The sequence below is a fragment of the Nomascus leucogenys genome, chromosome 2 (assembly GCF_006542625.1).
Source record: "Nomascus leucogenys isolate Asia chromosome 2, Asia_NLE_v1, whole genome shotgun sequence".
NCBI lineage: Eukaryota > Metazoa > Chordata > Mammalia > Primates > Hylobatidae > Nomascus > Nomascus leucogenys.
Window position 1 is genome coordinate 47,427,729 of NC_044382.1, and position 27,452 is coordinate 47,455,180.

The 27,452-nt window shown below is 45.1% G+C and overlaps 1 protein-coding gene across 1 annotated transcript; it reads left to right on the forward strand.

Annotated features, from left to right (window-relative positions):
- The first annotated feature begins 3,131 nt into the window (after window positions 1-3,131).
- On the forward strand, window positions 3,132-15,802 carry CHST4 (carbohydrate sulfotransferase 4). The gene is made up of 2 exons (XM_030822866.1): window positions 3,132-3,178; window positions 13,863-15,802. The coding sequence occupies exon 2, from the start codon at window positions 13,881-13,883 to the stop codon at window positions 15,030-15,032; it is 1,152 nt and encodes a 383-aa protein (XP_030678726.1). The 5' UTR covers window positions 3,132-3,178; window positions 13,863-13,880; the 3' UTR covers window positions 15,033-15,802.
- The last annotated feature ends 11,650 nt before the right edge of the window (window positions 15,803-27,452 follow it).

The window sequence follows — 27,452 nt, forward strand, 5'->3', positions numbered from 1 at the left end:
ATTTAAGGTTATTTTACCTTTAGACAGACATTGGTGATCAATGTGATACATGAGGTGACAGTCCACCGGAAGACAAACGGATAGTCTCCCCAGATTTCATCCCCAGAAACTCCCTGACTAAATCATCACGGGTCACCTGAAGCAGTCTCTGACAGTTTTTGGAAGGCCAGAGGTAGAATTTCAGGAGCCCGATTCCAGATAAAGCCACAATTATGCAGCAATGTTATGTTCCTGAACCATCAAAGACATACAAGAGATGCCTGAGCTTTACTAGGAGCTCCTGGCTCATTATTTCCCATTTTCCCATCCCCTCTGCCCTTCAAAGGAGCAACAAGAAAGCAAGAACCAGGGAAAAACTTAAAACTGTGTTCGTTTTTTCCCTAATCTTATCTATTCTAGTCCAACTTATTCTCCCACTGTTGAAACAAATATTTCTAACACAGATAAGGGACATCCTATTGCTGGGGGATTCCCTACACAGATGTCCACCACCAGGGCCCAGCTCAAGGAAGCAAGTTCTACTGAAAGCAATTACACATTTGATAATAGGATTTACAGCAACCAAGATTTCCTTCCTGGCTTGCAGACACTTCTTCCGAAGGCGCTGGCTCCCTGTGATGCTAAGATCCAGTCTCTATAGACTTCAGAAACTTAGCCAAACTACAAAGCCCTCCAGAATCTATTCTCTAAACTCAGCTACTTAGCCAGTGACCCACTCAGGCCAGACACTGGCTTTGGAAAGCAAAACAGGGTTGGTAACCAATGTAGGGAGTGACAAGTTCCTCAACAGTTTCAGGCCTGGACACCTGCCTTGCAGGCTGATGCTCAGCGTAAAAAAATGAGGAATGCTAGAGCCCCCACATGAAAAGAAACTAAAGGAAGCATCACTGTCCTTTTAGTGTCACTAGGGACAGAAAAGATATGTAGGTAAGTGTGGAAGTGAAGAAACTGCAATCTCATTTGGAGTGATGGTCAGGGTAAGGTAGCAGGAGTAGGTAGTATAACCAGCAGAAAGATCCTTTTGACCCCTGAGAAAATCAGAGTCTAGGTCAGTAGCTGGCCCCAGGTCTCTTCACCACTCAGGTGGGTCCCCAGACAGTAAAGATGGTAAACTTCCAAGGGCAAAGATGAGATCAGCTACTCCACTGATTAGTGGTCCCCAGGAGACAACTGTCTAAATCACTTCAAGCACACACAGCCTTTTGTACGGATTTTAAACTTGGGATTCCTTGGCATTGCACATGATTTTGTGTTTGTATATGAGCAATTGCACATTTTTCTACAGAGGTCTATATCTGTTATCAGATTTTGGAGACTTAAAAAGTAAAAGATTAGATCTCTTACTTGACTGCATGATCCCATATGGTAGCACTAGCACATTTCAGGTGGACAGTGGCTGCTGTATAGTGCAGATATGGAACATTTCCATCATCACAGAGACTGTTATTGGACAGTGCTGCCTTAGAGACGTGGGCTGCAGGACTTCCACAAGAAGGCCTGGATATCAGACACCAACATTCAAATTTCTTCCCAATGCTGTGGAATGTGGTAGACCCTTGGAAGTCCAGTATCTGAACATGCTGGTCACCACCATATACTAGTGACCAGAGGATGCCTTTCTTCAGCTGCTTGGCATTCTGCCAGCATGAATTCCTAGCAAGGGAAAGATGGCAGGTGATCTGAATTACTTGGGGTTATGGTGTATTTGAGTGACCTCACTATATTTGGGAAGGTGCTGGAAAAACACGAAAAGAATGTTAGAAAGGGCTAGAATAAAACTACAGGAGTCCCCTCTTTATCCACGGTTTTGCTTCCCAGTTTTAACTATTCATCATCAACCATGATTTGAAAATATTAAATGGAAAAATTCCAGAAATAAACAGTTCATTTATTACATACTATTCTGAGTAGCATGATGAAGGCTTGTGCCATCTCGCTCTGTCGTGCCAGCACCTGAATCATCTCTTTGTCCATAAAAGCAAAACTACCAACTGCCCAGTGCCAGCACTTCCAGTTACACCTCTGCCCAAAGTCCTTCACCGGAGGAAGAGAAATTTCTCTTCTGTCTGCCAGAGAGAAACAGGAAGGGAGGAAGAGCCACACAATTGAAATCAAGGCAAGCACCACAGGTTCTTGTCATTTGTGCTTAGTGGACTTAGCTGATGGAAATCGGCAAAGATCATCCCAGAGCTCACACAACTCCCTGCCTGCTCTCTCTCTTCCAAGGTCTGGGAAAGGAAGTGGCAGCCAAGTTGCGGGGGTAGGTGGCAGTGGGAAGGTATTATTATTCAATAATAACAACCACTTTTTAACTCTTATATTGTCATATTATTGTGTTAGGAGCTTCATACGCATTAATCCTGACATTCACAACAATAATGTAAAATAGATATTGTTATCCTTATTTAACACTGATGATATTCTAGGGCTCAAAGAGGTGGTATGACTTGCCCAGCAAGATCTTGGACTTGAAAGTCTGAGGCTTCCATTCTCCACCACAATTTACGGTTACTCATGGGCATCCATTGTTTCAGACTCATGACAACCGTGTAAAGTAGCACGGAGTAGGTATGTGATTTGCCCAAGGGCACACAGCAAGGGAGAAGTTGTAATCTTTAATGATAACTTGTTTCTTTTTTTCTTAAAGGGGATTTTTTTTCTCCTGTACCACCAAGCCAGTACATCTATGTCCTCCCAGAAAATATTTATTACCTCTTGTAACAAGGGTGAAGATATTGAATACAGCACAGAGGCTGAGAAATGTTACCTCCCTAGACCCAGGGTGGAGTGAGCAGGCAGGTGCAATGCAAGAAATAACTTTCACATATTCTCCTTTGAGATAAGAACAAGGTCTAGGAATCAGGTTTGAGATTTTGTAGCCTTTCCGCTTGTAGGTGCCATAAAATTTCCCTATCAGCCTCATCTACTAGCTCCCTGGGTCTCTCTCTCTTTCTCTTTTTCCCCACCTCCCCACTCTGCCCCAAGGGAGTTGACCTTCACACTTGCCTTTCAGGAGTCAACATTCCAGGATGCCTCCACTTTGGGGGAAAATGCTTCCTCATTTGCTTCTCCCAGCCCACCTCAAGCAGTCTCCCCACGCCTTGAGTCTCACCAGTGTTAAAGCTGTTACTTTCACAGCTTCCTGGGAGCGAGTGCTTTCTCAAGCCCATCTTACAAGGTGGGTCCTTTTTTGTTTGTGGCAGAAGGGAGGGACAGTGAAATGTGCTCTGAGTAGGGACGGTTATGCAAAAGCAAGTAGGAGGAGGAAGCCAAGAGGGGAGTTGGTGAGTCAGAGGAGAAAAGCGCACAGCCCAGCTAGCAGTGAGCCTCTCAAAAGCAGCAGGGAAGCCCAAGCCACAAGGTAAGAAGAGAATTTCTGTGTACGACTCCATTGCAGAGCCATTATCCCAGAGCTGCTGGAGCAAGAGTATCAGATAACCTCTGGCAGCTAAGCTGGAGATTACAGTGGCAAAGGCGGTTTGCGCAGAGGGGATAAATCAGATCACCTGGGGAATTTTCTGGGGAAAATAAAACACAAGCTGCTTACCAGCAGCACCCCCGAGCCCCACCAGCTCTATCCCTAAATGGGTCCAAAAGAGCCCAGAAAGCAGATCAGGCTGTTCTGATGTATATTTTGTAGATGGTCCCCTGGTGCTAACTGACTCGTTCAGATCCTGGCTTTAGAGCTCAAATTTCTGTACTTCCTGCAGCTCCTCCTCTGCTTTCTGCTGGGGAGTGGAAGACTGGAGGTGCAAGGAGCTGTAGGTTTTCTGTAGCTCAGGAGAGGGACAGTGTGATCATTGAAAACTCTCAGCCCTGGGATCCCCAAAACTTGGGTTCTGATCCAGAAAAGGCTATTTTACCCGATGAGCCAATCAATTAAAGTTTAGTTTATTTATTCTGAAAAATGAAGAAACGGCTCATCACTGTCTAAAATATCTAACTGGATCATTATCATAATTGCAGCTAAAAGGGCTTTAAAAATGTGGAACACCACGCACATGTGCAATATGATTAAGTTATGGTGCCAGCATATCAGCTAAGGTAGAAGGTAAGTCTATCTTGCATGGCCTTGGACAAGTTTGAAACTTCTAATTGGAATTGAAATACTTTTCTATGTGTAAAATAAATGTAATGCTGTTGATGAAGAGTCAGACTCTGACATATTTGAAGAGATTTATTCTGAGCCAAATATGAGTGACCATGGCCCGTGACACAGCCCTCAGGAGGTCCTGAGAACATGTGTCCAAGGTGGTCGGGGTGCAGCTTGGTTTTATACACTTTAGGGAGACATGAGACTTCAATCAAATACATTTAAGAAATACATCTGGCCAGGCGCGATGGCTCGTGCCTGTAATCCCAGCACTTTGGGAAGCTGAGGCAGATGGATCACCTGAGGCCGGGAGTTCAAGACCAGCCAGGCTGCCGGGCGCGGTGGCTCACGCTTGTAATCCCAGCACTTTGGGAGGCTAAGGCAGGCGGATCACGAGGTCAGGAGATCGAGACCACGGTGAAACCCCGTCTCTACTAAAAAATACAAAAAATTAGCCGGGCGTGGTGGCGGGCGCCTGTAGTCCCAGCTACTCGGAGAGGCTGAGGCAGGAGAATGGCGTGAACCCGGGAGGCGAAGCTTGCAGTGAGCCAAGATTGAGCCACTGCACTCCAGCCTGGGCGACAGAGCGAGACTCCGTCTCAAAAAAAAAAAAAAAGACCAGCCTGGCCAACATGGCGAAACCCCGTATGTACTAAAAATACCAAAAAAATTTAGCCGGGCATGGAGGTAGGCGCCTGTAATCCCAGCTACTCAGGAGGCTGAGGCAGGAGAATCACTTGAACCCAGGAGGTGGAGGCTGCAGTCAGCTGAGATCCTGCCATTGCATTCTAGCCTGGGCAACAAGAGCAAAACTCCATTTAAAAAAAAAGAAAGAAAAGAGAAGAAAAAAGTAGGGGTCTGTCGCCCAGGCTGGAGTGCAGTGGCGCGATCTCGGCTCACTGCAACCGAGAGGAAGCCTTCAGATAGTAGGCTTCAGACAGAATAGGTTGTAAAATATTTCTTATCAGACTTAAGGTCTGTGTTGGTGTTAATGCTGGAGAGGTATAATGAGGCATGTTAGATCCCCACTTCTTGTCATGGCCTGAAACAGTGTCTCAGGTTAAATTTTAAAAAGACCCCTGGCTGGGCACAGTGGCTCATGGGCGTAATCCCAGCACTATTAGGAGACTGAGGTCACTTGAGGTCAGGAGTTCGAGACCTGCCTGGCCAACACGGCAAAACCGTGTCTCTACTAAAAATACAAAAAATTAGCCAGGCATGGGATTACAGGCATGTGCCTGTAACTCAGGAGGCTGAGTCAGGAGAATCGCTTGAACCTGAGGAGTCGAGGTTGCAGTGAGCTGAGATCGTGCCACTGCACTCCAGCCTGGACAACAGAGCAAGACTCCATCTCAAAAAAAAAAAAAAAAAAAGAGTCCTGGCTAAGGAGGAAGTCCTTTCAGATGGTTGGGGGGCCTTAGAATTTTCTTTTTGGTTTATAATATCTTGCTCAATCTTCCTTTCTGGGTCTCATATAGTAAAAAAACACTGTACAAATATATGTTCACTTGCCATTTGTTGATAGATGTTCCTTGAGCACCTACTATGTGCCATGCACTGTCCTTGGCACTAGTGACACAGCCCTGGCGGGACACAGGTCCAATCCTCCTGACGCTGTCTAGGGAGAGTTTGTTATATGGATACCTTTACCCAGGTGCCCAGCGTCAGAGGTTTTCTAGGTCTTCAGGCTACTTGTGAGGATGCCAGTTTCCCCAATCCAACCCCATTCTCTCTCTCTTTGCTCAAGTTATCTTCTGCTGTATCTAATTTCTACTTGTAAGGGGCATAATCTCATGGGAAGTGTAAGTTAGGAATGTATCCAGTGGCTGGAACCCAGACTTCTTAAATTAGTATCTATCTGGTTTTTTCCCCCTCAGAATTTCCCATTTTGTCTCTACAAGGCTACATGGTACCGATTTGGGGGACATCTATAATTCAGCCCTCTCTAATCAGCTGCTGCTTCAGGTCACCCATCTGGCACCTTCGTGGTTTCTGTGCCAAACATAGATTCTCCCTACTCACCACCCTTTGGTGCTGTTTTCAAGATCCTAAGTTTCTCTTGACTCCTCAGAAATGGCTGTCCTTTGTGTTTTAAGATGATACCGCTCACCCATCATTGGGGCAACATTCTTTTAAATTAATTTTTTGGGGTGGTGATGATGGAATGTGCTGAGGTTGGGTTTTTTGTTTTGTTTTTGTTTTTTGTTTTGTTTTGTTTTTTGCTTTTGCTTTGTTAGCCTAGTAACTGAGCTGATTCAAGCAAGGTAGCCTGTCACCCAGCAATGAGGCTTTTATTTTTTAAATGTTTCTAAAACTAATTTTCATACAGGAAGGGAAAAATAATTTCCCTCCTAGTTTTAATTAATGCATGCTTGGTATAGTACCTGTTTTTTGGACCAAGGGTTACTGTGCCATATTGCATCTAACCCATGCCTCTGACTTTATTAGTAACTTGGTCCAAGTAATTGAGATGGCATGGGTAATGTGCTCACTGCTCCATGCAATCACCTAAATTTTAGTCACTGATGCTGAAGAGTGTCCGTGTGCATTTCAGAAAAGGATACTTATGTTTCATTCTCTTGAAGGAGCTCCTTTGGTTTTCTGCTTTCTAGCAATTACTGTGCCTCTTTCCATGCTCATCTATTTTTGTTTTGTTTTGTTTTGTTTTTTGAGACCGAGTTTCGCTCTGTTGACCAGGCTGGAGTGCAGTGGTGCGATCTTGATCAGGAGATCGAGCCCACACTCATCTATTTACTCACTTACTCATTTATTTAGCAAGTGTTTAATGAGCCGAGCCCTGATCATTTGTAGAATTGTTATGTACCTGTAAGTAAGATAAGATACAGCCTTTCCCTTAAGCTATAGCGGCCCAGAGAAAAGAGAGGCACCCATACAGACTTTTACTGTCAAGAGGGATAGCTGCTAACAGAAGGTCTGGGAAACAAATAAATCTTAAGAGGGGGCTGGGTGTGGTGGTTCACACCTGTGGTCCCAGCACTTTGGCAGGCCGAGGCGGGCGGATCACCTGAGGTAAGGGGTTTGAGACCAGCTTGATCAACATGGCGAATCCCTGTTTCCACTAGAAATACAAAAATTAGCTGGGCGTGGCTATAATCCCAGCTACTGGGGATGCTGAGGCAGGAGAATGGCTTGAACCTAGGAGGCAGAGGTTGCGGTGAGCGGAGATCATGCCACTGCACTCCAGCCTGGGCGACAGAGCAAGACTCTGTCTAAAAAATAAAATTAAAAAAAAAAATCTCAGGAGAAAGAGACAGAACTTCTTTCAGGGAGAAGGCAGGCTCTCCCTTTCAGGGAGAAGGCAGGTCAGATTCTTGAAGGAACAGTAGCTGTCCTGCAAAAATCTCAGGGCTTTTAAATAACAGGGCAAGTTTGGAAGAACTGAAAGTCGGGAGCCTAAGGCACCAAAACAGAAGGGAGTGACGGGAAATCAAGACCAGGCCATGAAAGACCCCAGGTGCAAGGCGTGGGGATGTTTATTTAATCCCATATACACTGTAAATTTATTGAAGCATTTTTAAGCAAGAAGTTGATAGACTTTTGCTTTAAAAAGATACTTTTGGCCAGGTGTGGTGGCTCACACATGTAATCCCAGCACTTTGGGAGGCCAAGGCTGGAAGGTGGCTTGAGGTCAGGAGTTTGACACCAGCCTGGGCAACATAGTGAGGGCCAGTCTCTAGTAAAAAATGAAAAAATTATCTGGGTCTGACTGGACACACCTGTGATCCCAGTTACTGGGGAGGCTGAGACAGGAGGATCGAGAATCACTTGAGCCCAGGAGTTCAAGGCTGCAGTGAGCTAAGATCACACCGCTGTACTCTACCCTGGGCAACAGAGTGAGACCCCGACTCTAAAAAAGGAAAAAAAAGATTTTTGGGCCAGGCATGGTGGCTCACACCTGTAATCCCAGCACTTTGGGAGGCCGAGGCAGGTGGATCACTTGAGGTTAGGAGTTTGAGACCAGCCTGGCCATCATGGTGAAACCCTGTCTCTACTAAAAACACAAAAGTTAGCTGGGCATGGTGGTGGGCGCCTGTAATCCCAGCCACCTGGGAGTCTGAGGCACAGGAATCACTCGAACCCAGGAGGCAGAGGTTGCGGTGAGCTGAGATCACTGACAGAGCGAGACTCCGTCTCAAAAGAAAAAATAGTAATTAAAAAAAAATGAAAAAGGTAGTTTTTGGCAGCAGTGGGTCATGGGGAGATGCTGAGAGGCAGAAGAGAAAGGTCGCTGTCAGAGGCCACCCTAGAGACAAGCAGCTGGGAATTCTGGCAATGGGAGAGTGGGATTCGAGGATACTACTGAAGAGTCTCCTTCCATGAAGCACCCTGGTGACTCGCATCACCTCGCTTCTGCCAGGGCCCAGGAGCATCTGCCTCTGCTGCTCAATACAGCCTTCAGAAATGAGTTTTGCCCAAGACACATCCTAAAGTATCCCCTGGCTCTCTGGTCAGCCCATCGTGTGTCGTCTAGATCCAGATGTGTCTTGGGGCTCAGTGACAAGGGATGGGACTTGCTTCACAAAAGCTACACTTTCTACCCAGGGCAAGTGCTCACAGAAAGAAAAAGAAGTCAGAGGATTTCCATGGGAGTTCCTGAGAACCGTGGACAACTAACACCTGGGAACAAGTGGGGGCAGTTAGGAGGCCCAGCTCCAGCTTGGGCAGGAAACAGGCTTCAGGCCAGCAGCAGCTGTCAGGCAAGGAGGGCCCAGAGTCACCAAGCCCCGCACAGGACACAGAACTGGCCCCAAGCGGGATGGAGGGAGGGAGGGTGTCACTTTGAAAGGTCTATTCTCCTAATCCCTAGGAAATGTTAGCTTTTTCCTAATTATAAGCCCTGCTTATAAAATTCTATCACCATTTCCTTATAACTGTATACAGGATAAGTTCTTCTCATTTTCCTCTCTTTTTGGTTTTGCTCCATTGCTTCCTATTTTTGTTCCAAACTTTTTCTCATACTCACATTGCCCTTAGGAGAAGCTCTTTTGCTAAAGTCACCTCTTCAGTCTTTGCGGGGAGGGAGGACATCCTTGGGCCACGATCAATAATAGCCTAGTTTCTAATCATTTTCCTCTTGCACTCAAGTTTTAAGAACTAGGAGCACATCTTAGCTGGTCCTGTTCTTTTTTTTTTTTTTTTTTTTTGAGATGGAGTCTTGCTCTGTCGCCCAGGCTGGAGTGCAGTGGCGTGATCTCTGCTCACTGCAAGCTCTGCCTCCCGGGTTCACGCCATTCTCCTGCCTCAGCCTCCCGAGTAGCTGGGACTATAGGTGCCCGCCACCACGCATGGCTAATTTTTTGTATTTTTAGTAGAGACGGGGTTTCACCATGTTAGCCAGGATGGTCTCGATCTCCTGACCTCGTGATCCAGCCACCTTGGCCTCCCAAAGTGCTGGGATTACAGACGTGAGCCACCACGCCCGGCCTAGCCGGTCCTGTTCTAATCTACAGGGCTAAGACTACAGGGCAGGAATTACCAGTCATTGACATTTTCCTGCCGTACAGCAAGTGATTTTCAGCCATGAAGATGAGATGATCCTCATTGGATCTTTTTGGCACATCCAGAGGAAAAGCACTGTTATTATGAATGGAAGATAAAGGGTTTTTCTGCTATTGCCACCCAAGGTTTGGCTTGAGTCATTACATACTTCCCAGAAGGTTCAGGGGACTTCCAAGGAAAACCCACGAGCTGGCAAAGCATGCTCTCCCTTCAGGAAGAAAGCTATAAATGCCAAGAGTCTCCTTTGTGGCTGCCCAATTTCTCTCCTAAAATCCACTCTCGCAGGTCTCTGGAGCCCTGGACGTAGAGAATAGTTTCTGATAGTATGAAGCCTGCCTTCATACATATGTGATCTTACATACATGTGTGACGGTGTGTGAACATAAAGGTCATCACTGAAGCATTTGAAATGGCAAAAGATTGGAAACAACTCATAAGCCCATCAATGAGGAAACTGATTAAATAAACTGTGGTTAATCCACATAATACTTCTTCGAAGCAACAACGAACGAGGAACTGCTTTACGAACTGCCCTGGAATGCTCCCTAAGACATACTGACAACTAAAAATAAAGGGCAGCACAGAGCAGATAACTTGAAATTTTTTTTTGCATTTTAAAGAGGAAAAAAATTAAGAACACATACACATTTGAATGTTCTTGTGTACACATAAAGCAACTGAAAAGACACATTAAAAAATGAACTCAGGCCAGACACAGCGGCTCATGCCTGTATAATCCCAGCACTTTGGGAGGCTGAGGCGGGCAGACAACTTGAGGTCAGGAGTTCGAGACCAGCCTGGCTAACATGGTGAAACCTCGTTTCTACTAAAAATACAAAAATTAGCCAGGTGTGGTGGTGTGCGCCTGTAGTCTCACCTACTCAGGAGGCTGAGGCAGGAGAATCACTTGAACCTGGGAGGCGGAGGTTTCAGTGAACCGAGATCGTACCACAGCACTCCAGACTGGGCAACAGAGCGAGACTCTGTCTCAAAAAAAAAAAAAAAAAGTAGTTGCTATCTGGGGCAAGTTGAGAAATGGGCAGGTGAGGTCAGGTGCTGGAAGTAGACTTTTCACTGTACACTGGTGACAAAACACCAGCTAGCAGATAAATAGCAGCTGTCAGTACGTAAAGAAGAGGGGACTGATTTGTCAGCTAGTAAAATTCTTAGGTTTTCTTTCCTCTGGAAAAATACTATGACCCCTTTAAAGATATGTCACTACCCATGTTTACAAATAGCTCTAGAAGTTTCCTAATTTCTGACTACAGGCCTCCCTCACAGGCACAAGTGCTTGTCATAAGATTTCCCCTCCCGGCTGGGCACCGTGGCTCACGCTTGTAATCCCTGCAATTTGGGAGGCTGAGGCAGGCGGATCACAAGGTCAAGAGATCGAGACCATCCCAGTCAACATGGTGAAGCCCCGTCTCTACTAAAATACAAAAAATTAGCTGAGCCTGGTGGCATGTGCCTAAGTCCCAGCTACTCAGGAGGCTGAGGCAGGGGAATCACTTGAACCCGGGAGGAGGAGGTTGCAGTGAGCCGAGATCATGCCACTGCACTTCAGCCTGGTGACAGAGCAAGACCCCATCTCAAAAAAAAAAAAAAAAAAAAAAAAAAAAAAGATTTCCCTTCCCCAGTGACATATGTTAAAAGCCTGGGGTGTGTCAGGCTGGGCTGCAGGCTGGCAGGCACTCCTTTCCCTCCTGCATACAGAATCTGAGAAAACGCTTGTTTTAAATTCTGAGTCTGTAGATACTTTTCAAAACAATTTGAATCATGTGACTATTACCTATTAAAAACTTTTTAGGCTGAGCATGGTGGCTCATGCCTGTAATCCTAGCACTTTGGGAGGCTGAGGCAGGAAGATTGTTTGAGGCCAAGAGTTCAAGATCTGACTGAGCAACATTTCTTTCTTTCTTTCTTTTTGTTTTTCTTTTTTGAGATGGAGTTTTGCTCTTGTTGCCCAGGCTAGAGTGCAATGGCACAATCTCGGCTCACTGCAATCTCTGCCTTTCGGATTCAAGTGATTCTCCTACCTCAGCCTCCCAAGTAGCTGGGATTACAGGCACCAGCCAACACGTCCAGCTAATTTTTGTATTTTTAGCAGAGGCAGGGTTTTACCATGTTGGCCAGGCTGGTCTCAAACGCCTGACCTCATATGATCCACCCACCTCGGCCTCCAAAAGTATTGGGACTACAGGCATGAGCCACTGTGCTCGGCCATGACCTTGTCTCTGCAAAAATAAATAAATAAATAAATACATACATACATACATACATACATACTTTAAAAATAATTGATATAAGACCTGCCACCACGAAAATAGCTGACCCCCAAATCCAGCCCCAGTTACCATCTGGAAATCTCGCCTCTATTTTTTACTAAAGCTGGAAGGGAGAATTTCTTGTGTACATGGTGATATACAAATGAACACCTTACTGCTACTATGAACATTTTACTATGTGCAATAGCTATTCTCTCTCCCAATAGTTATTTATGTCAGAAGGTCACCCAGAATGACAAAGTCATGTGGGAAGGAGGTTAAAATATCCCTTGGAATAACATTCTAGCATACCACTGGGAACCGTGGTCCTTTCACACGACGCAAGCCCTGATTGCAAAATGTTGCCATCAGTCAGTATGAGACAGTACAAATCACAAAGTGAGACCCTTTCTCTAGATATGTACTGTCTATCAACTGGAAAACCATCTTAATATGCTTATTTTTTGTTTTGTTTTGTTACATTTGTGGGTTTTTTTGGAGATAGAGTCTCAGCCTTTCACCCAGGCTGGAGTGCAGTGGCGCGATCTCGGCTCACTGCAACCTCTGTCTCCCAGGTTCAAACGATTCCCGTGCCTCAGCCTCCCAAGTAGCTGGGACTATAGGCATGTGCCAACACACTCAGCTAATTTTTGTATTTTTAGTAGAGACAGGGTTTTGCCATGTTGACCAGGCTGGTCTCAAACTCCTGACCTCAAGTGATCTGCCCAGCTCAGTCTCCCAAAGTGCTGGGATTACAGGCGTGAGCCACTGCACCTGGCATTAATATACTTATTTTGTTGGACCAAGATACTTTACTATCACCTACAAAACACATTTTGAAAATAAATATCTAAATTCTAATAAATATCTAAATTCTTGATGGGATGGCGCTCCCTAGGGTTGTGTGATACACACTTGCCCAACTGCACTGAGCTGCCCTGAGTAGGTTATCCCACGTAATCAAACATGCCTCAAGCAGCAGTGTGGGAGTCATGGGTCACAAGTGTCCCCAGTGAGAGTGATACAGCTCTGAGATCTGTAGCACTTGGGTTGCCTTGCCATGCTTTCTTAGAGTGGGCAGGTAAGGAGACTCTAATAGCTCAAATAACTCTAATTCAGCTCAAATAGATTCGGATAGTTTATTACCTACACAGATGCAAGGTCAACATTGGATCAACTCCCCATGGCCTTGATCCCATGGGATGACACCAAATCAGAAGGATTTGCTATCTAGGGCAAGGTGAGAAATGGGCAGGTGAGGTCAGGTGCTGGACGTAGACTTTTCACTCCACACTGGTGGCAAAACACCAGCTAGCAGATAAATAGATGACAGGCACCATGAGCACCTGGCTCTGCCTTTGAGGAGACAATTCCAACTAAAGCCAAGCAGTTGTACAGCCTGCAGCCCTATCCTTTGAGGGACTGGAGTGAAAAGTCCTGTGCTTAATTGCAGTGATGGAGGGAGATGAGACACAGTCTTGGTTGCAGTCTCCCTTATGATGGAGGGACGGCTAAGCAGTGGCCTCGAGGCATTTCTTCACTAGGTAGCTTATCTCCCTCTGTTTCTGCAGGAATCACAAGGCATTCATCCAAGACTTGAGTCAGACTGAGGTGAAGCCTCCCCCGCATGGCCTCTCCGAAGACATCCTTGTCATCAGGGCACCATGATGGAGCCATTTCCTTATGTTGATTAAATATGGTTGAGTTCAGATATTTTTGGTAAACCAATGGGCAAGGTGGCTTGGTTTAGAAAGACCAGGAAGGAGGAATTAAAGACCCTGAAGGAGAACATATTAACACACCAAGTGTAAGGGACAGGAAATGATTTGGAGAGGGATTGGCGCCATTGTTGGCAGGAATCCTCTGGCTTTCCATGTTGCTCCTTGGTGGGGGGTCAGAGAGCAGGTGGCTTTGGCCAGAAGGGGAATAGCAGGCAAACAGTAAAACAGCAGCCCAACTCCACCCTTTCTGTTTGTTCCTTAAAGGTCTTCCACTTCGGCACAATGCTACTGCCTAAAAAAATGAAGCTCCTGCTGTTTCTGGTTTCCCAGATGGCCGTCTTGGCTCTATTCTTCCACATGTACAGCCACAACATCAGCTCCCTGTCTATGAAGGCGCAGCCCAAGCACATGCACGTGCTGGTTCTGTCTTCCTGGCGCTCCGGCTCTTCTTTTGTGGGGCAGCTTTTTGGCCAGCACCCAGATGTTTTCTACCTGATGGAGCCTGCTTGGCACGTGTGGATGACCTTCAAGCAGAGCACCGCCTGGACGCTGCACATGGCCGTGCGGGATCTGATACGGGCTGTCTTCTTGTGCGACATGAGCGTCTTTGATGCCTACATGGAACCTGGTCCCCGGAGACAGTCCAGCCTCTTCCAGTGGGAGGACAGCCGGGCCCTGTGTTCTGCACCTGCCTGTGACATCATCCCACAAGATGAAATCATTCCCCGGGCTCACTGCAGGCTCCTGTGCAGTCAACAGCCCTTCGAGGTGGTGGAGAAGGCCTGCCGCTCCTACAGCCATGTGGTGCTCAAGGAGGTGCGCTTCTTCAACCTGCAGTCCCTCTACCCGCTGCTGAAAGACCCTTCCCTCAACCTGCACATCGTGCACCTGGTCCGGGACCCCCGGGCCGTGTTCCGTTCCCGAGAACGCACAGAGGGAGATCTCATGATTGACAGTCGCATTGTGATGGGGCAGCATGAGCAAAAACTCAAGAAGGAGGACCAACCCTACTATGTGATGCAGGTCATCTGCCAAAGCCAGCTGGAGATCTACAAGACCATCCAGTCCTTGCCTAAGGCCCTGCAGGAACGCTACCTGCTCGTGCGCTATGAGGACCTGGTTCGAGCCCCTGTGGCCCAGACTTCCCGAATGTATGAATTCGTGGGATTGGAATTCTTGCCCCATCTTCAGACCTGGGTGCATAACATCACCCGAGGCAAGGGCATGGGTGACCACGCCTTCCACACAAATGCCAGGGATGCCCTTAATGTCTCCCAGGCTTGGCGCTGGTCTTTGCCCTATGAAAAGGTTTCTCGACTTCAGAAAGCCTGTGGCGATGCCATGAATTTGCTGGGCTACCGCCACGTCAGATCTGAACAAGAACAGAAAAACCTGTTGCTGGATCTTCTGTCTACCTCGACTGTCCCTGAGTAAATCCACTAAGAGGGTTGAGAAGGCTTTGCCGCCACCTGATGTCAGCCTCAGTCACTTTCTCTGAATGCTTCTGAGCCTTGCCTACATCTCTGAGCCTTAACTACGTGTCTGTGGGTAGTCTGTGGGTATACTCACGCTGAGTATAAGTTGTGTCCACACGTGCTCAAGCAGAAGGACTTTTGTGTCCATACTTGTGTCTAGAAAACAGACTCAGGAACCTTATGTGAGCAGCACATCCCACCAGTGAAACCGGGTATTGCTCTTCTTCTTTTCTTGATCTTCCTGTCTGGGCAGACTTCAGAGACTTTGTGGCCTGGAGGCCTATTAAGCATGACACAGTATCAGTGGAATTGATCCATAAACCTCCCTGTCCACATCTTGCCCAATGGGGAATGGATCTTTCACCAAAGAGCTCACCAGCATTCTCCACAGAGATGCAAATTCTGAGCCCTTGGAGTTCCCAGTGGATTCAAGGAAGGAAGTGGGAACAAGGTTGGATGCCTACTTGTGAGCTTGACCATCACAGCTATCGGTAATCAGAAATATGAAACAAAATCTCTGCACAAAAGAGCAAGCTCTTAAGTTCACAGGGTGCCTGGGCTGCATTTGAATATCACTTCCCCTCTGCATTTTCCTATCACATAGAAGACTTTGACCTGTGAAGCTGCCATGTGTTAATACTACAATTCCAAAATAAGATTCTGTTTAGAATGTCCCTTTTTATGCTCCTTAATTATTAGAAGTAAATGTTCATTCTTATGGGATCCTAAGCTAAGAATAGATGTAATCATCTTTATGGGTTTTTAAAAACACCTTTGCTATTATCTATCACCCATTTATACAGAAAATTGCTAAGATAATGTTTGGTTTCAGATGATGAACTAAGTCTATACCCTCTTAAGAATTGGTGGAAAATAGACAATTAGCAGCTAAGCCCTTTCTTTCTTGTGTGAGGTGTAAGTTGTGATAACACCATATGTGTCACCCTGGGGTCTGGGCAGAGAGTTCTTTTACTCTGAGCCCTCAGCCAGAGGACCTCAGTTCTAGTATGACTGGTGCTATTTAGCTCCTCCTGGCCACTTCTACTAATAAGGAAAGTTGTTATTCCCAATCTTGGCAGGAGCCCCCAGATCTAGTTTTACAATAGAATTTCACCTGTTAAAAAATGCAGATTGCCAGGCACTACCTCAAATCTGCTAGAATCAGAATCCCCCAGTATGGGGGCTGGAGTTCTGGTGACTCTTCCATGGCTAGCCTGGCACTAGCGCACCTTGCACCAGGCAGCAACACTGTTCGCCTCCTTGCTCCAAGAAAGGTGACTCTTCCACAAATGCAGAGTATGTATGCCACTTGCTCTTGCCACTTGTGCTGTCCTTGGGTTGGAAAGAATAGAAAGAAGCTCCCTATATGTCTGGAATTCCATGGACCTCTGAGTCCTGACTTTTTAAATATTTCACTTTGTCCAAGTCTGAGAGATTGTGTCATTTTCTCTTTCTTTTTGTTTCCACCTTTTGACGGGCTTCATAAAGCTTCCTGGATGTCAGGTCAGAACTCTCACGCTCCATTCGGCCGAGTAGTGATTGAGCTTCTCCACTGCCTGAGATACTTGAGTAGCTACTTTTCCTAGCTGGGTCTGTTGAAGTTAATTTATATTTGGCTTTAAAGAAGCTAATTTATTCTAATGTCCAAATCTTTAAAAACTTCTAAGAGCATAGGATCTCCCAGGCAAATGCTTGCCTCTACAAGGCAAATGTTTACCTCCTAAATAATGTCAGAGTAAAATTTCCCAGCATTGAAAATAAGACCAGAACAGCAGATGACGGTGTGAACAGAGTGAAGAGGGCCAGTGAAGGAACAGACAGTGGTAGACTCAACCACCTCTGATTTCTCTTCTGAAAGTCCAGTGTCTGTCTGAATTGTTTTAAAGTTAGCAACCTCTTTATGAGCCATCCCTATGTGATGCCTGCTTGTCCTTCTCCAAAAAGATCACCCCATGCTGATACAAGAAAAGAGACTAGCCACACAGAAGTCTCAGAGTCTTATTCAAGATCCACTTTAGAATAGCTTTAAATTTCCTGCATTCCAAGTCTGAGATATGCAATGAGGTCCAGAATCTAAGAGCCATACCCTTGAAGAAAATATCTGTGCTCTCTGATAGAGTAGCCACTAGCCACCAGTAGTTGTTTAGATTTAAGTTAATTAAAATTTAATAAATTTTTAGCTCCTCAGTCACACTAGCCACATTTCAAGGACCCAATAGCTGCGTAAGGCTAGTGGCTACTGTATTGGACAGCATAGATATAATGTCCACCATTGCAAAAGTTTGATTGGACAATTCTGGTCTAAATTCATTTTTATATATGTATCATCTAATCCCTAATTCAGCCCCATCCTCCTAGGCCAAAAAGTTTAAATAATATATAATATCATGGCATTTTTATATAGCATAGAGTGCATAATATAAAATCATGCTATATAGGCTGGGTGTGGTGGCTCATGTCTGTAATCGCAGCACTTTGGGAGGCCAAGGTGGGCAGATCACTTGAAGTCAGGAATTTGAGACCAGCCTGGCCAACATGGACAAACATGTCTCCACTAAAAATACAAAAATTAGCCGGGTGTGGTGGTGCACACCTGTAATCCCAGCTACTTGGAAGGCAGAGGCAGGAGAATTGCTTGAACCCGGGAGGCGGAGTTTGCAGTGAGCCGAGATGGTGCCTCTGCACTCCAGCCTGGGTGACAGAGAGAGACTGTGTCTTAAAAAAAAAAAAAAAAATCATGCTATATAATCTTAAAAGCATGACCCAGTGGTGAACAAGACTTCAGTGAACAATGGCACAGTCTCTTGTTGAAGTGTTCAGGAGGCTGGAGCTGGGATTCAGTGGTGAGAATGGCAACACTCAATTGAGATATGAGGCATTTGGGGACATGAGAACTGGTGACAAGCATAGAGGATGGTGTTCTGCGAGACATCCTTCCTAATTCAGAGGCATCTGTTCCATCCCAAACCCCCAGCAACAGAAAGGTGTTTCTTTCCACCTCAGCCTGTCTAGCTGCATAGGGTCTGTGCATGAGTTTAAACCTAGATTAGAGTTGAATTGATCACATTTCTCAAAGCTAATTTTTAGGGTTTAGGGAATGAGCTTCTCTCAAGTCTAATGTAACCATAACAGCCTGAATTGCCTAATTGCAATACAGCAATAGATTTCTTTACAAAATGCCAAACTAGGCAACTGCTCCAAGTCCTATGTTTGCAATTGTGAGTTGGGGGGTGGAGGTCTCAAACTTTATAAATAATTATCTGGATGGTGAGAAGGGAATATGTTTGAGGCAAAGGGGTGTCAACAGTAGCTTAACTACGTTTCTATCTATAGTTACTATGTGGCTCCATTTTCTTTCTGTTTTTTCGTTTGTTTGTTTGTTTTTTGAGATGGGTTCTCACTCTGTCACCCAGGCTAGAGTCCTGTGGCGCGATCTCTGCTCACTGCAACCTCTGCCTCCTGGGTTCAAGCAATTCTCCCCGCCTCAGCCTCTCGATAGCTGAGATTACACGCATCCGCCACCACGCCCGGCTAATTTTTGTATTTTTTAGTACAGACGGGCTTTCGCCATGTTGGTCAGGCTGGTCTTGAACTCCTGACCTCAGGTGATCTGCCTGCCTTGTCCTTCCAAAATGCTGGGATTACAGGCATGAGCCACTGCGCCCAGCCATGGCTTCATTTTCTATAGAATGAGAGCAGTTGCTAGGTTTTTAATAAATTTTCATTAAAACTACATTTTTTCAACTTATGAATAGTGGTTATGGAGAAAGATAGAATCAACTTCTGTTAATTTTTATGCAAAAATCTGCCATTGAATTGTCTGTAATATGTTTCTCAAAATATCATTTATAATTTACTATGTGATTTATATCCAAGCTAAATATAAATTAACTTCATTAACTATGTACATTATCATGACTCTGTTGAATTACTTTCACAGACCGACAAAGCGAAATTAAAAATGAACTCTGTAAGTGACCTAGTCCAGTTAACAATAAACCGCTGACAGGCATTAGTTGAGGATCCCCAACCCATTGCCCCTTGTGTCAAGGGTTATGCCCCACTTCTGGACGAAGGTCCCTGGTCATTCAGAGAAAGGTTTTTTTGTGTTTTTTGTTTTGTTTTGTTTTGCTTTCTTCAATGCAGTGATGAGGAAAAGTAGTAACCAATAACTAGAGTAAGGATATTTGAATATAGCACTTGGCTAAGGGGTGTATTCATTTTTTTCCACACACTTAATGGGCATCTACTATATGCCTAGGAATGTTCTAGGTGCTGTGGATACAGCAGAAAACACAGCAGGCAAAGCCTCTCCTTTCATACGACAGACATTTTAGTCTGTTGGGGGCAAGAGAACAAAAAATATATGTCAGATGCTAAGTACTATGAAGAAAAATAAGGGGAAGCGGCTTGGCAGTGAAGGAGGGTGCTATTCTACAGAGGCAATAGGAGACCTCTTCGCAGAGAATGTGAGATTGCCACAGAGACCCCCTCCAAGTAAAGGAGCTTGCCATGCAGAGATCTGGGGGCAGAGTGCCCCAGTAGATGCCAGTGTCAGTATGGACAGAATCAATGAGTCTAATGAGAACCTATTGTGTGCTTGGTACTGTGCTGTGTGCGCCCCCTGGAGGATAAGGAAGTAAAACCGTGACAGTAAGACAGAGAGATGTTATGCACTCCCGAGTGCTTGGGCACTGGAACCGTGCTGCCTGGGTGACTCCACTATTACCAGCTACGTGACCTCAGGCAAGTTCCTCAACATCCCCATGTCTTAAATCTCTCAAGTATAGAGTGGGTGGAATAACAGCAGAATGACTCCTTGGAGTTGCTGGAAGTGCTAATGAGTCACAGTGTGTGGAACGTCCTTAGCGAGCACTTACTCAGCATTAGCTGTGAATATCATGATTACAATGCTTTTCTCCCGTTTCTGATCTGAACCCCTCTATGGCATTTCTGATCATACTGAAATGATGAAATTTATACTTCCTGATCTTCTAGGTTCTCTACCTCAGTGGTTCTCAACTGGAGGCAATTTTGTCCCACAGGGAACACTTGACAATGTCTGGAGACTTTTTTATTTTATTATTATTGTTGTTGTTATTATTATTATTATTAATTTATTTATTTTTGAGATGGAGTCTCACTCTGTCACCCAGGCTGGAGTGCAGTGATGTGATCTTGGCTCACTGCAACCTCCGCCTCTCAGGTTCAAGCAATTCCCCTGCCTCAGCCTCCTGAGTTGCTGGGACTACAGGTGCACACCACCATGCCTGGCTAGTTTTTGTATTTTTAGTAGAGACGGGGTCTCACCATATTGGCCAGGCTGGTCTTGAACTCCTGTCCTCAAGTGATCCACCCTCCTCAGCCTCCCAAAGTGCTGGGATTACAGGCATGAGCCACCACACCCGACTATATTTTATTTTTAATTGGCAATAATTTTATCTATCTGTAGACATTTTTGATTGTCACAACTGGAGAGCGGGGGATTCAGTGTTACTGGCATCTACTGTGTAGGGGCCTGGGATGCTGTTAAATAAACATCCTACAAAGCACAGGACAGTTTCCTATAACAAAGAATTATTTGGTCCAAAATGTCAACTGTGCAGCTGTTGAAAACCCTCACTCTACACTAACCAGGGATAAGGATAAAGAGCTGATGACTCAAATGGATTTCCCTTTCATCTCATCCAACCTCAGTCAAACGGATGTGCCACCAGCCCAAATGTCCTGACTGGGGAGATAAAACCAGGGCTTTTTGATACCCACTCCATTAGTAACCATCTCAAAAGGAGAGTGGTAGAGTAGCTGTTACGAAACTACAGAGCTGCATCACACGAGGTGAACCAAGAAAAGACTGAGGAGAGGAAGTGAGGTGCAGCCAGCCTTCCTGGGACCAGTCACTCACTGTGCCTTAACTAGTCATGGCTCATGTCCACCCTAACTCAGGCACCTGTGGCCAGAAGAGGAAAGGGTTTAAAGAGGCAAAACGTGATCATTTAGGGCCTCGGGTAAAATGGGCAGGATGAATGAAGCCTGAAGCAAACGTGCTGGAGAAACATGTGTAAGTGACTGGAAACAGAGACACCATTCACGAATGCCAAAAAGTTCTGTAGGCACCAAAGGATTGAGACCAGTGTTTCTCAACCTTTTTTTATTTTTTTTCCCTCATTATCATCCCCAACCACTACTCCAGCAAGCCTTGTAGACGTTGTTTTCCTAATCGCCACCACCCCCCATACAAAATTTTAGTATCACAAATATACTGTTGGGCCCAGCTTTGGCTCACGCCTATAATCCCAGCACTTTGGAAGGCTGAGGCAGATGGGTCGCTTAAGCTCAGGAGTTCAAGACCAGCCTGGGCAACATGGTGAGACCCTGTCTCTACAAAAAAAAGTACAAAAATTAGCTAGGAGTGTTAGTGCACACTGTAGTCCCAGCTACTCAGGAGACCGAGGTGGGAGGATCTCTTGAGCCTGGGAGGTCAAGGCTGCAGTGATCCGTGATTGTGTCACTGCATTCCAGTCTGGGCAACAGAGTGAGACCCTGTCTCAATACAAAACAAAACAAAACAAATACACTGTCGATTTGTTTATGTATTGTGGCCCTTTGAAGGACTGACTACAAACCATTGTAATATCTAAGGGTTCTTGCCCCTGCCCAAGAACCAACTTTTACCACTCCATGGTCACTTCCCTTGAGAATGTATGATTTAATCCACTGTCCCTAATATTTTCAGCTCCTTCCCCAGCCCGTCTCTTTCTTTCTCGACATATCTTTTCATTTGTCAAACCCCCAACTATGTTCCTTGCTCAACAATAATTAATTGTGATTAAGCAAATCACACATAGGAGAGCAATTTTCAAACTGTTTAAAAACCTACGACAATGTCAGTTAGTTGTAGTAGTAAAAAAATAATACAAGGGGCCAGGTATGGTGGCTCACGCCTGTAATCCCAGCACTTTGGGAGGCTGAGACAGGTGAAACACTTAAGATCAGAGACCAGCCTGGCCAACATGGCAAAATTCCATCTATACTAAAAATACAAAAATTAGCCGGGCATGGTGGCAGGCACCTGTAATCCCAGCTATTCGGGAGGCTGAGGCAGGAGAATCACTTGAAACTGGGAAGCGGAGTTTGCAGTGAGCTGAGATCGCACCACTGCACTCCAGCCTGGGTGACAGCAGGCGACTCTCTCTCAATAATAAAAAAATAATAATAACAATACAAGTAACCCTGACTAGTGTCCTCTCCCCATCCCCAACCCTCAACCTAACCGTGTGGGATGGGCATTGGCCCTGCTTTCCTGGCTAGTTTTCTTTTTTTTTTTTTCTTTTTTGTAGAGATGGGGGAGTCTCCCTATGTTGCCCAGGCTGGTCTCGAACTCCTGAGCTCAAGTGATCTTCCTGCTTCAGCCCTCCAAAGTGCTGGGATTACAGGCATAAGCCACTGTGCCCGCCCCCTGACCAGTTTTCAAGTGGGCTCCTTATGGACCTAAAAGGGCAATAAGGAGGCTAGTTTATTGTTTGTGTTTTAATGAGAGAAACATACGTTTCATTAAAACACATGCAGTAAGCACATGATGCTGCTCTTCATGAAGAACGAGGTACAGGCCAGCACTGTGGCTCATACCTGTAATCTCAGCACTTTGAGAGGCTGAAATTGGTGGATCACTTGAGGTCAGGAGTTCAAGACCAGCCTGGCCAACATGATGAAACTCCATCTCTACTAAAAATAAAAAAATTAGCCGGGCATGGTGGCAGGCATCTGTAATCCCAGCTACTCAGGAGACTGAGGCAGGAGAATCGCTCGAACCCGGGAGGCAGAGGTTGCAGTAAGTGGAGATCGTGCCACTGCACTCTAGCCTGAAGGACAGAGTGAGACTCTATTTCAAAAAAAAAAAAGAATGAGGCACCTTTCAGGGTTAGCTCTTGCTCTGCCCTAAATCAATGTGGATTTTGATGGCTAAGTGCTGAAGATGGAAACATTTTAAAAGGAAAAAAGGCCCCTGTTCTTTTATGATGCATCATAAACCACGCTATGAGGCCTTTACAGATGCAACACACACAAAGCAATCTGGATGCAAATAAATTGAAAAACTTGATTATATTAAATTTAACTGGAGTTATATTAAGAAAGGAGTAGAGTGGCCGGGTGTGGTGGCTCATGCCTGTAATCCCAGCATTTTGGGTGGCCAGGGCAGGCAGATCACAAGATCAAGAGATTGAGACCATCCTGGCCAACATGGTGAAATCCTGTCTCTACTAAAAATACAAAAATTAGCTGGGCATGGTGGTACGCGCCTGTCGTTCCAGCTATTCGGGAGGCTGAGGCAGGGGAATCACTTGAACCCGGGAGGCAGAGGTTGCAGTGAGCTGAGATCGGCCACTGCATTCCAGCCTGGCAACAGAGCGAGACTCCAACAAAAAAAAAAAAAAAAAAAAGAAAGAGAGAGAGAGAAAGACAAAGAAAAAAAGAAAGAGAGAGAGAGAAGAAAGAAAGAAACAGAGAGAAAGAAAAGAAAGGAAAGAAAGGAAAGAAAGGAAGAAAAGAAAGAAAGAAAGAAAGAAAGAAAGAAAGAAAGAAAGAAAGAAAGAAAGAAAGAAAGAAAGAGAGAGAGAAAGAAAAGAGTGATTCTCCCAAACTGACCAGGGAAGATTTTTTGTTTTCTCAACATACCTATTACAATCTGTCAGGAGAGTATTTTGAGAAAGACTCGTTTGGGAAATGCTGAATTGTTTCCAGCAATCATAACCCTGGATGGACTTAACGCCTTGTCTTCTCCTAAGCCTCAGCAAGGCAAATGCTGAATACGGAGACCCACATGCTAGGGAAGTTTACTTCACATGGAATTTATGATCACCTACGTCACTTTATGGATCATCTCATTCCTCATCTTCTGACCACATTTCTTCTCCTCCTTCCCAGTGGGGAAAAAAAAATCATCAGACAGGAACTTCTCAACTCTCCAATGCCAAACGTATAAATTCCCTTCATAGCCCGTCTTTCCTCTTCTACCACATTATGGTACAGATGTTCCATATGCTGTTGGCGGCCAGTCCCACCATCATGGCTTTGCATTCCATCCTCTCCCACCTTCTCAAGAACTGTACATTTTTATTATTCACTTCTTCTCTGCTGAACTTCTCTTCCACTAAATCCTTCTCTTTGGCTTTTTTAACCTAATGATCTTCCTTCTTGAGAAAAATCCCCCTCGTTCCCATATCCTGCTACAGCTACTTGCCTCTCTCTCTTCACCTTCACGACCAAACTGCCCTAAAGCATTGTCTACATTCATGGGCCTTATTTTCTCACCTTCCACTTCCTCCTCAACCCACTCCAATCTGGATTTTGCTCCCTACTGTCCCCTGAACCAGCTCCAGAAAACAATAAAAATTAAATTCCATGGTGCTCACTCACTCCAACAGATATTTTCCAATTCTCATTTCACCTGAACGCTCAGCAACAATTAACCTTATTGACCATTTTCTCCTTAAAACACTGTATTCCAATTTTTCTTCCACTTCTCTGGACGCTTCTCAGTGTTTTCTAGAAGATTCTCTTCTGCATAGCTATTAAAAGTTGGAGTTCCTCAAGGCTCAGGCATAGAAGAGCCTCTTCTTTTTTCACTGTAGGCTTTCCCTTTAGACAATCTCACCCCTGCCCACGATTTTGAACACCACTTATATGTGGATGAGTTGCAAATGTATATCCCCAGCTCAGGCTTCTCTGAGTTCCAGATCTGTATATCCTATCACTGATGTGACATCTCAAAAGACCCTCAGATTCAATGTCCAAACACTGCATTCATGATTTTCCCCCTCCTCCAGACTAGCCCATGCCAAGCTTCCTCATCCTTCCTGGGTTTCTTTCCCACCTTTCAACTTGTTGCCAAATCCAAAACCTGGATTTTGCCCTTGACTTCTTCCCCCAGTCATTCACCAAGAACTGTTGATTCTACCTGGTCAGCATTTAAGTTCATCTGCTTCTCTTTTTCCTCAACCTCCTCCTCCCTGCCTTGTTCCTGCCACCATCACCTCTTCCCTGAACCACTGTCTGTCATCCTGCCTCCAAACTGCCAACATCAATCCAATATCTATACTGTATTAAAAATTCAGAAAGTCTAAATTGCTTAATGTCATTTAGAAAGCTGCATTCATGATCTGACCCTTGTCTCCCTCTCTTATCCCTCCTTCTTAGACTCTACTTTCTACCCATCTCATATTTGTAGATCTATCAAGTTACCACATACACACCTTCCTCTGGATTTTAGATCATGCTATTTCTCCTACCTGGAGTACCCTACTTTGTCCCACTCCCAACTTTTCTGGCTAATATTTTTGATCCTCCAGGTTTCAACATCTCTGAAAGTCTTGCCTGCCAACTCTCTGTTGGATACCACTGCTGTATGATTTCTATAGTCATAGCATTTACCACACTGTTATAAAACCATTCAATTTGCATGTTCTTTGAACTCTCTGAGGGAAAAGACTGTCTTATTTGCTGCGGTATAATCAATGCCTAGCACAGTACCTGGCACATAGTAGGCACTCAATAAATGTTTGTTTAATGAATGAAGACCTTGATTCTATCTGCATTATATGTAAAGGGCTCATCCTTTATATAGTATTTAGGGAGAAAAAGGCATATTCAGCCAATAACAGAAGCTTTTACTCTGAGAAACACAGTGACATCCTTACAGGTCCAGATAAGACAGAGCCACCATTTAAAAGTTTCCTCTTTGAGAGAAATAAGGGAAGCTGAATCTTAGAGCCAGCAGCTCAGGAGTGCTGGGTCGAGTAAGGTAGCAGGTGAGGGGGTGGGCAAAGCAGAGATTCAAAAACTGAAGTTGACATGTATTTTTAATAGTAATATTATTGTGGCAAGACAGGCTGAAAATTATGGCTGGTTTTCTGAAGAGCTGCATGTGTCAGAGGTGTTTGAACCAGAGTGACTCCATCTTGAATAGGGACTGGAAAAAATAAGGCTGAGACCTATGGGGCTGCATTCCCAGGAGGTTAGGCATTCTTAGTCACAGGATGCGATAGGAGGGCAGCACAAGATACAGGTCACAAAGACTCTGCTGATAAAACAGGATGTGGTAAAGAAGCTGGCCAAAATCCACCAAAACCAAGATGGTGATGAAAGTGGCCTCTGGTCATCCTCACTGCTCATTATATATGAATTATAATGTATTAGCATGCTAGAAGACACTCCAACCAGCTTACAAATGCCATGGCAACATCTGGAAGTTGCCCTATATGGTCTAAAGGGAAGAGGAACCCTGAGTTCCAGGAATTGCCTGCCGCTTTCCCGGAACACTCATGAATAATCCACCCCTTGTTTAGCATATGATCGAGAAATAACTATAAGTATACTCAGTCAAGCAGCCCATGCCACTCTTCTGCCTACGGAGTAGCCATACTTTCTTAATAAACTAGCTTTCACTTTGCTGTATGGACTCACCCTGAATCCTTTCTTGCATGAGGTCCAAGAATACTCTCTTAGGGTCTGGATCAGGACCTCTTTCCGGTAACACATGTGTTCATAGGGTGAAGCTTATGAACTAATCGATTGCCACCTGCAAGCATTTGGCAAATACTTGCTGACTGACTGCTTTACAACCTGGTTTTTAGCCAAATCTCCAAGAAGAAAGTTTCTGGCTTGTTTTCTTCCTCCACTCTCATAATGGACAAGTATGATTAAAGGAATGGCTTGGGGGAATAGTCATCTTTGATCTTTTCTCTCACCTTCTACATTCCATCCATCAGCAAATCCTATGAGCTCAACTTCCAAAATACACCCTAAATCAGACCACTTCTCACCATCTCTACTGCTACAGTATTAATCCAACCTCAAATCCAAAGCAGCCTCAAATCTCTCTTGAACTTCTACAAGAGCCTCCTAACTGGTCTCTCATCTCTTTTCTTTCAGCATACTTCACCTTCCATTACTATTCAGAAGCTCTTTTACTATTCAGAAGTTGAGGCAGTGAACTCAACTGAGGTTTCCTTCCAAAATCCAGTCCCCACTTGTATGGCAGAAGCTATTCCTAGGCACAGAAGGCTCAGAAAATTGTGTCCCAATTACCTCTACACCAGCTCACTCATAGGTTTTATGCCAGGAGGAGCAGGCTAGAAAGATTAGGGGCTACCATCTAAATCCAAGGCTCCATTTGTGGAGCAAGGCAGGTGTATCATTTCAGAAGAAGTGGACCACATTCCTTGTCACCCCGACTCTGATGTAGTGGCAGAGATTCTGTCCAGGGGGAGAGAAGGCTGTAAGAATAGAGAGCTCAGAGACTCTTTCTAAAAGGACTTACTGAGCCGGGTGCGGTGGCTCATGCTTGTAATCCCAGCACTTTGGGAGGCAAAGGGGGGGT

Coding starts and splice junctions, on each gene's coding strand:
- CHST4 (XM_030822866.1), top strand. CDS start 13,881: ATGCTACTGCCTAAAAAAATGAAGCTCCTGCTGTTTCTGGTTTCCCAG.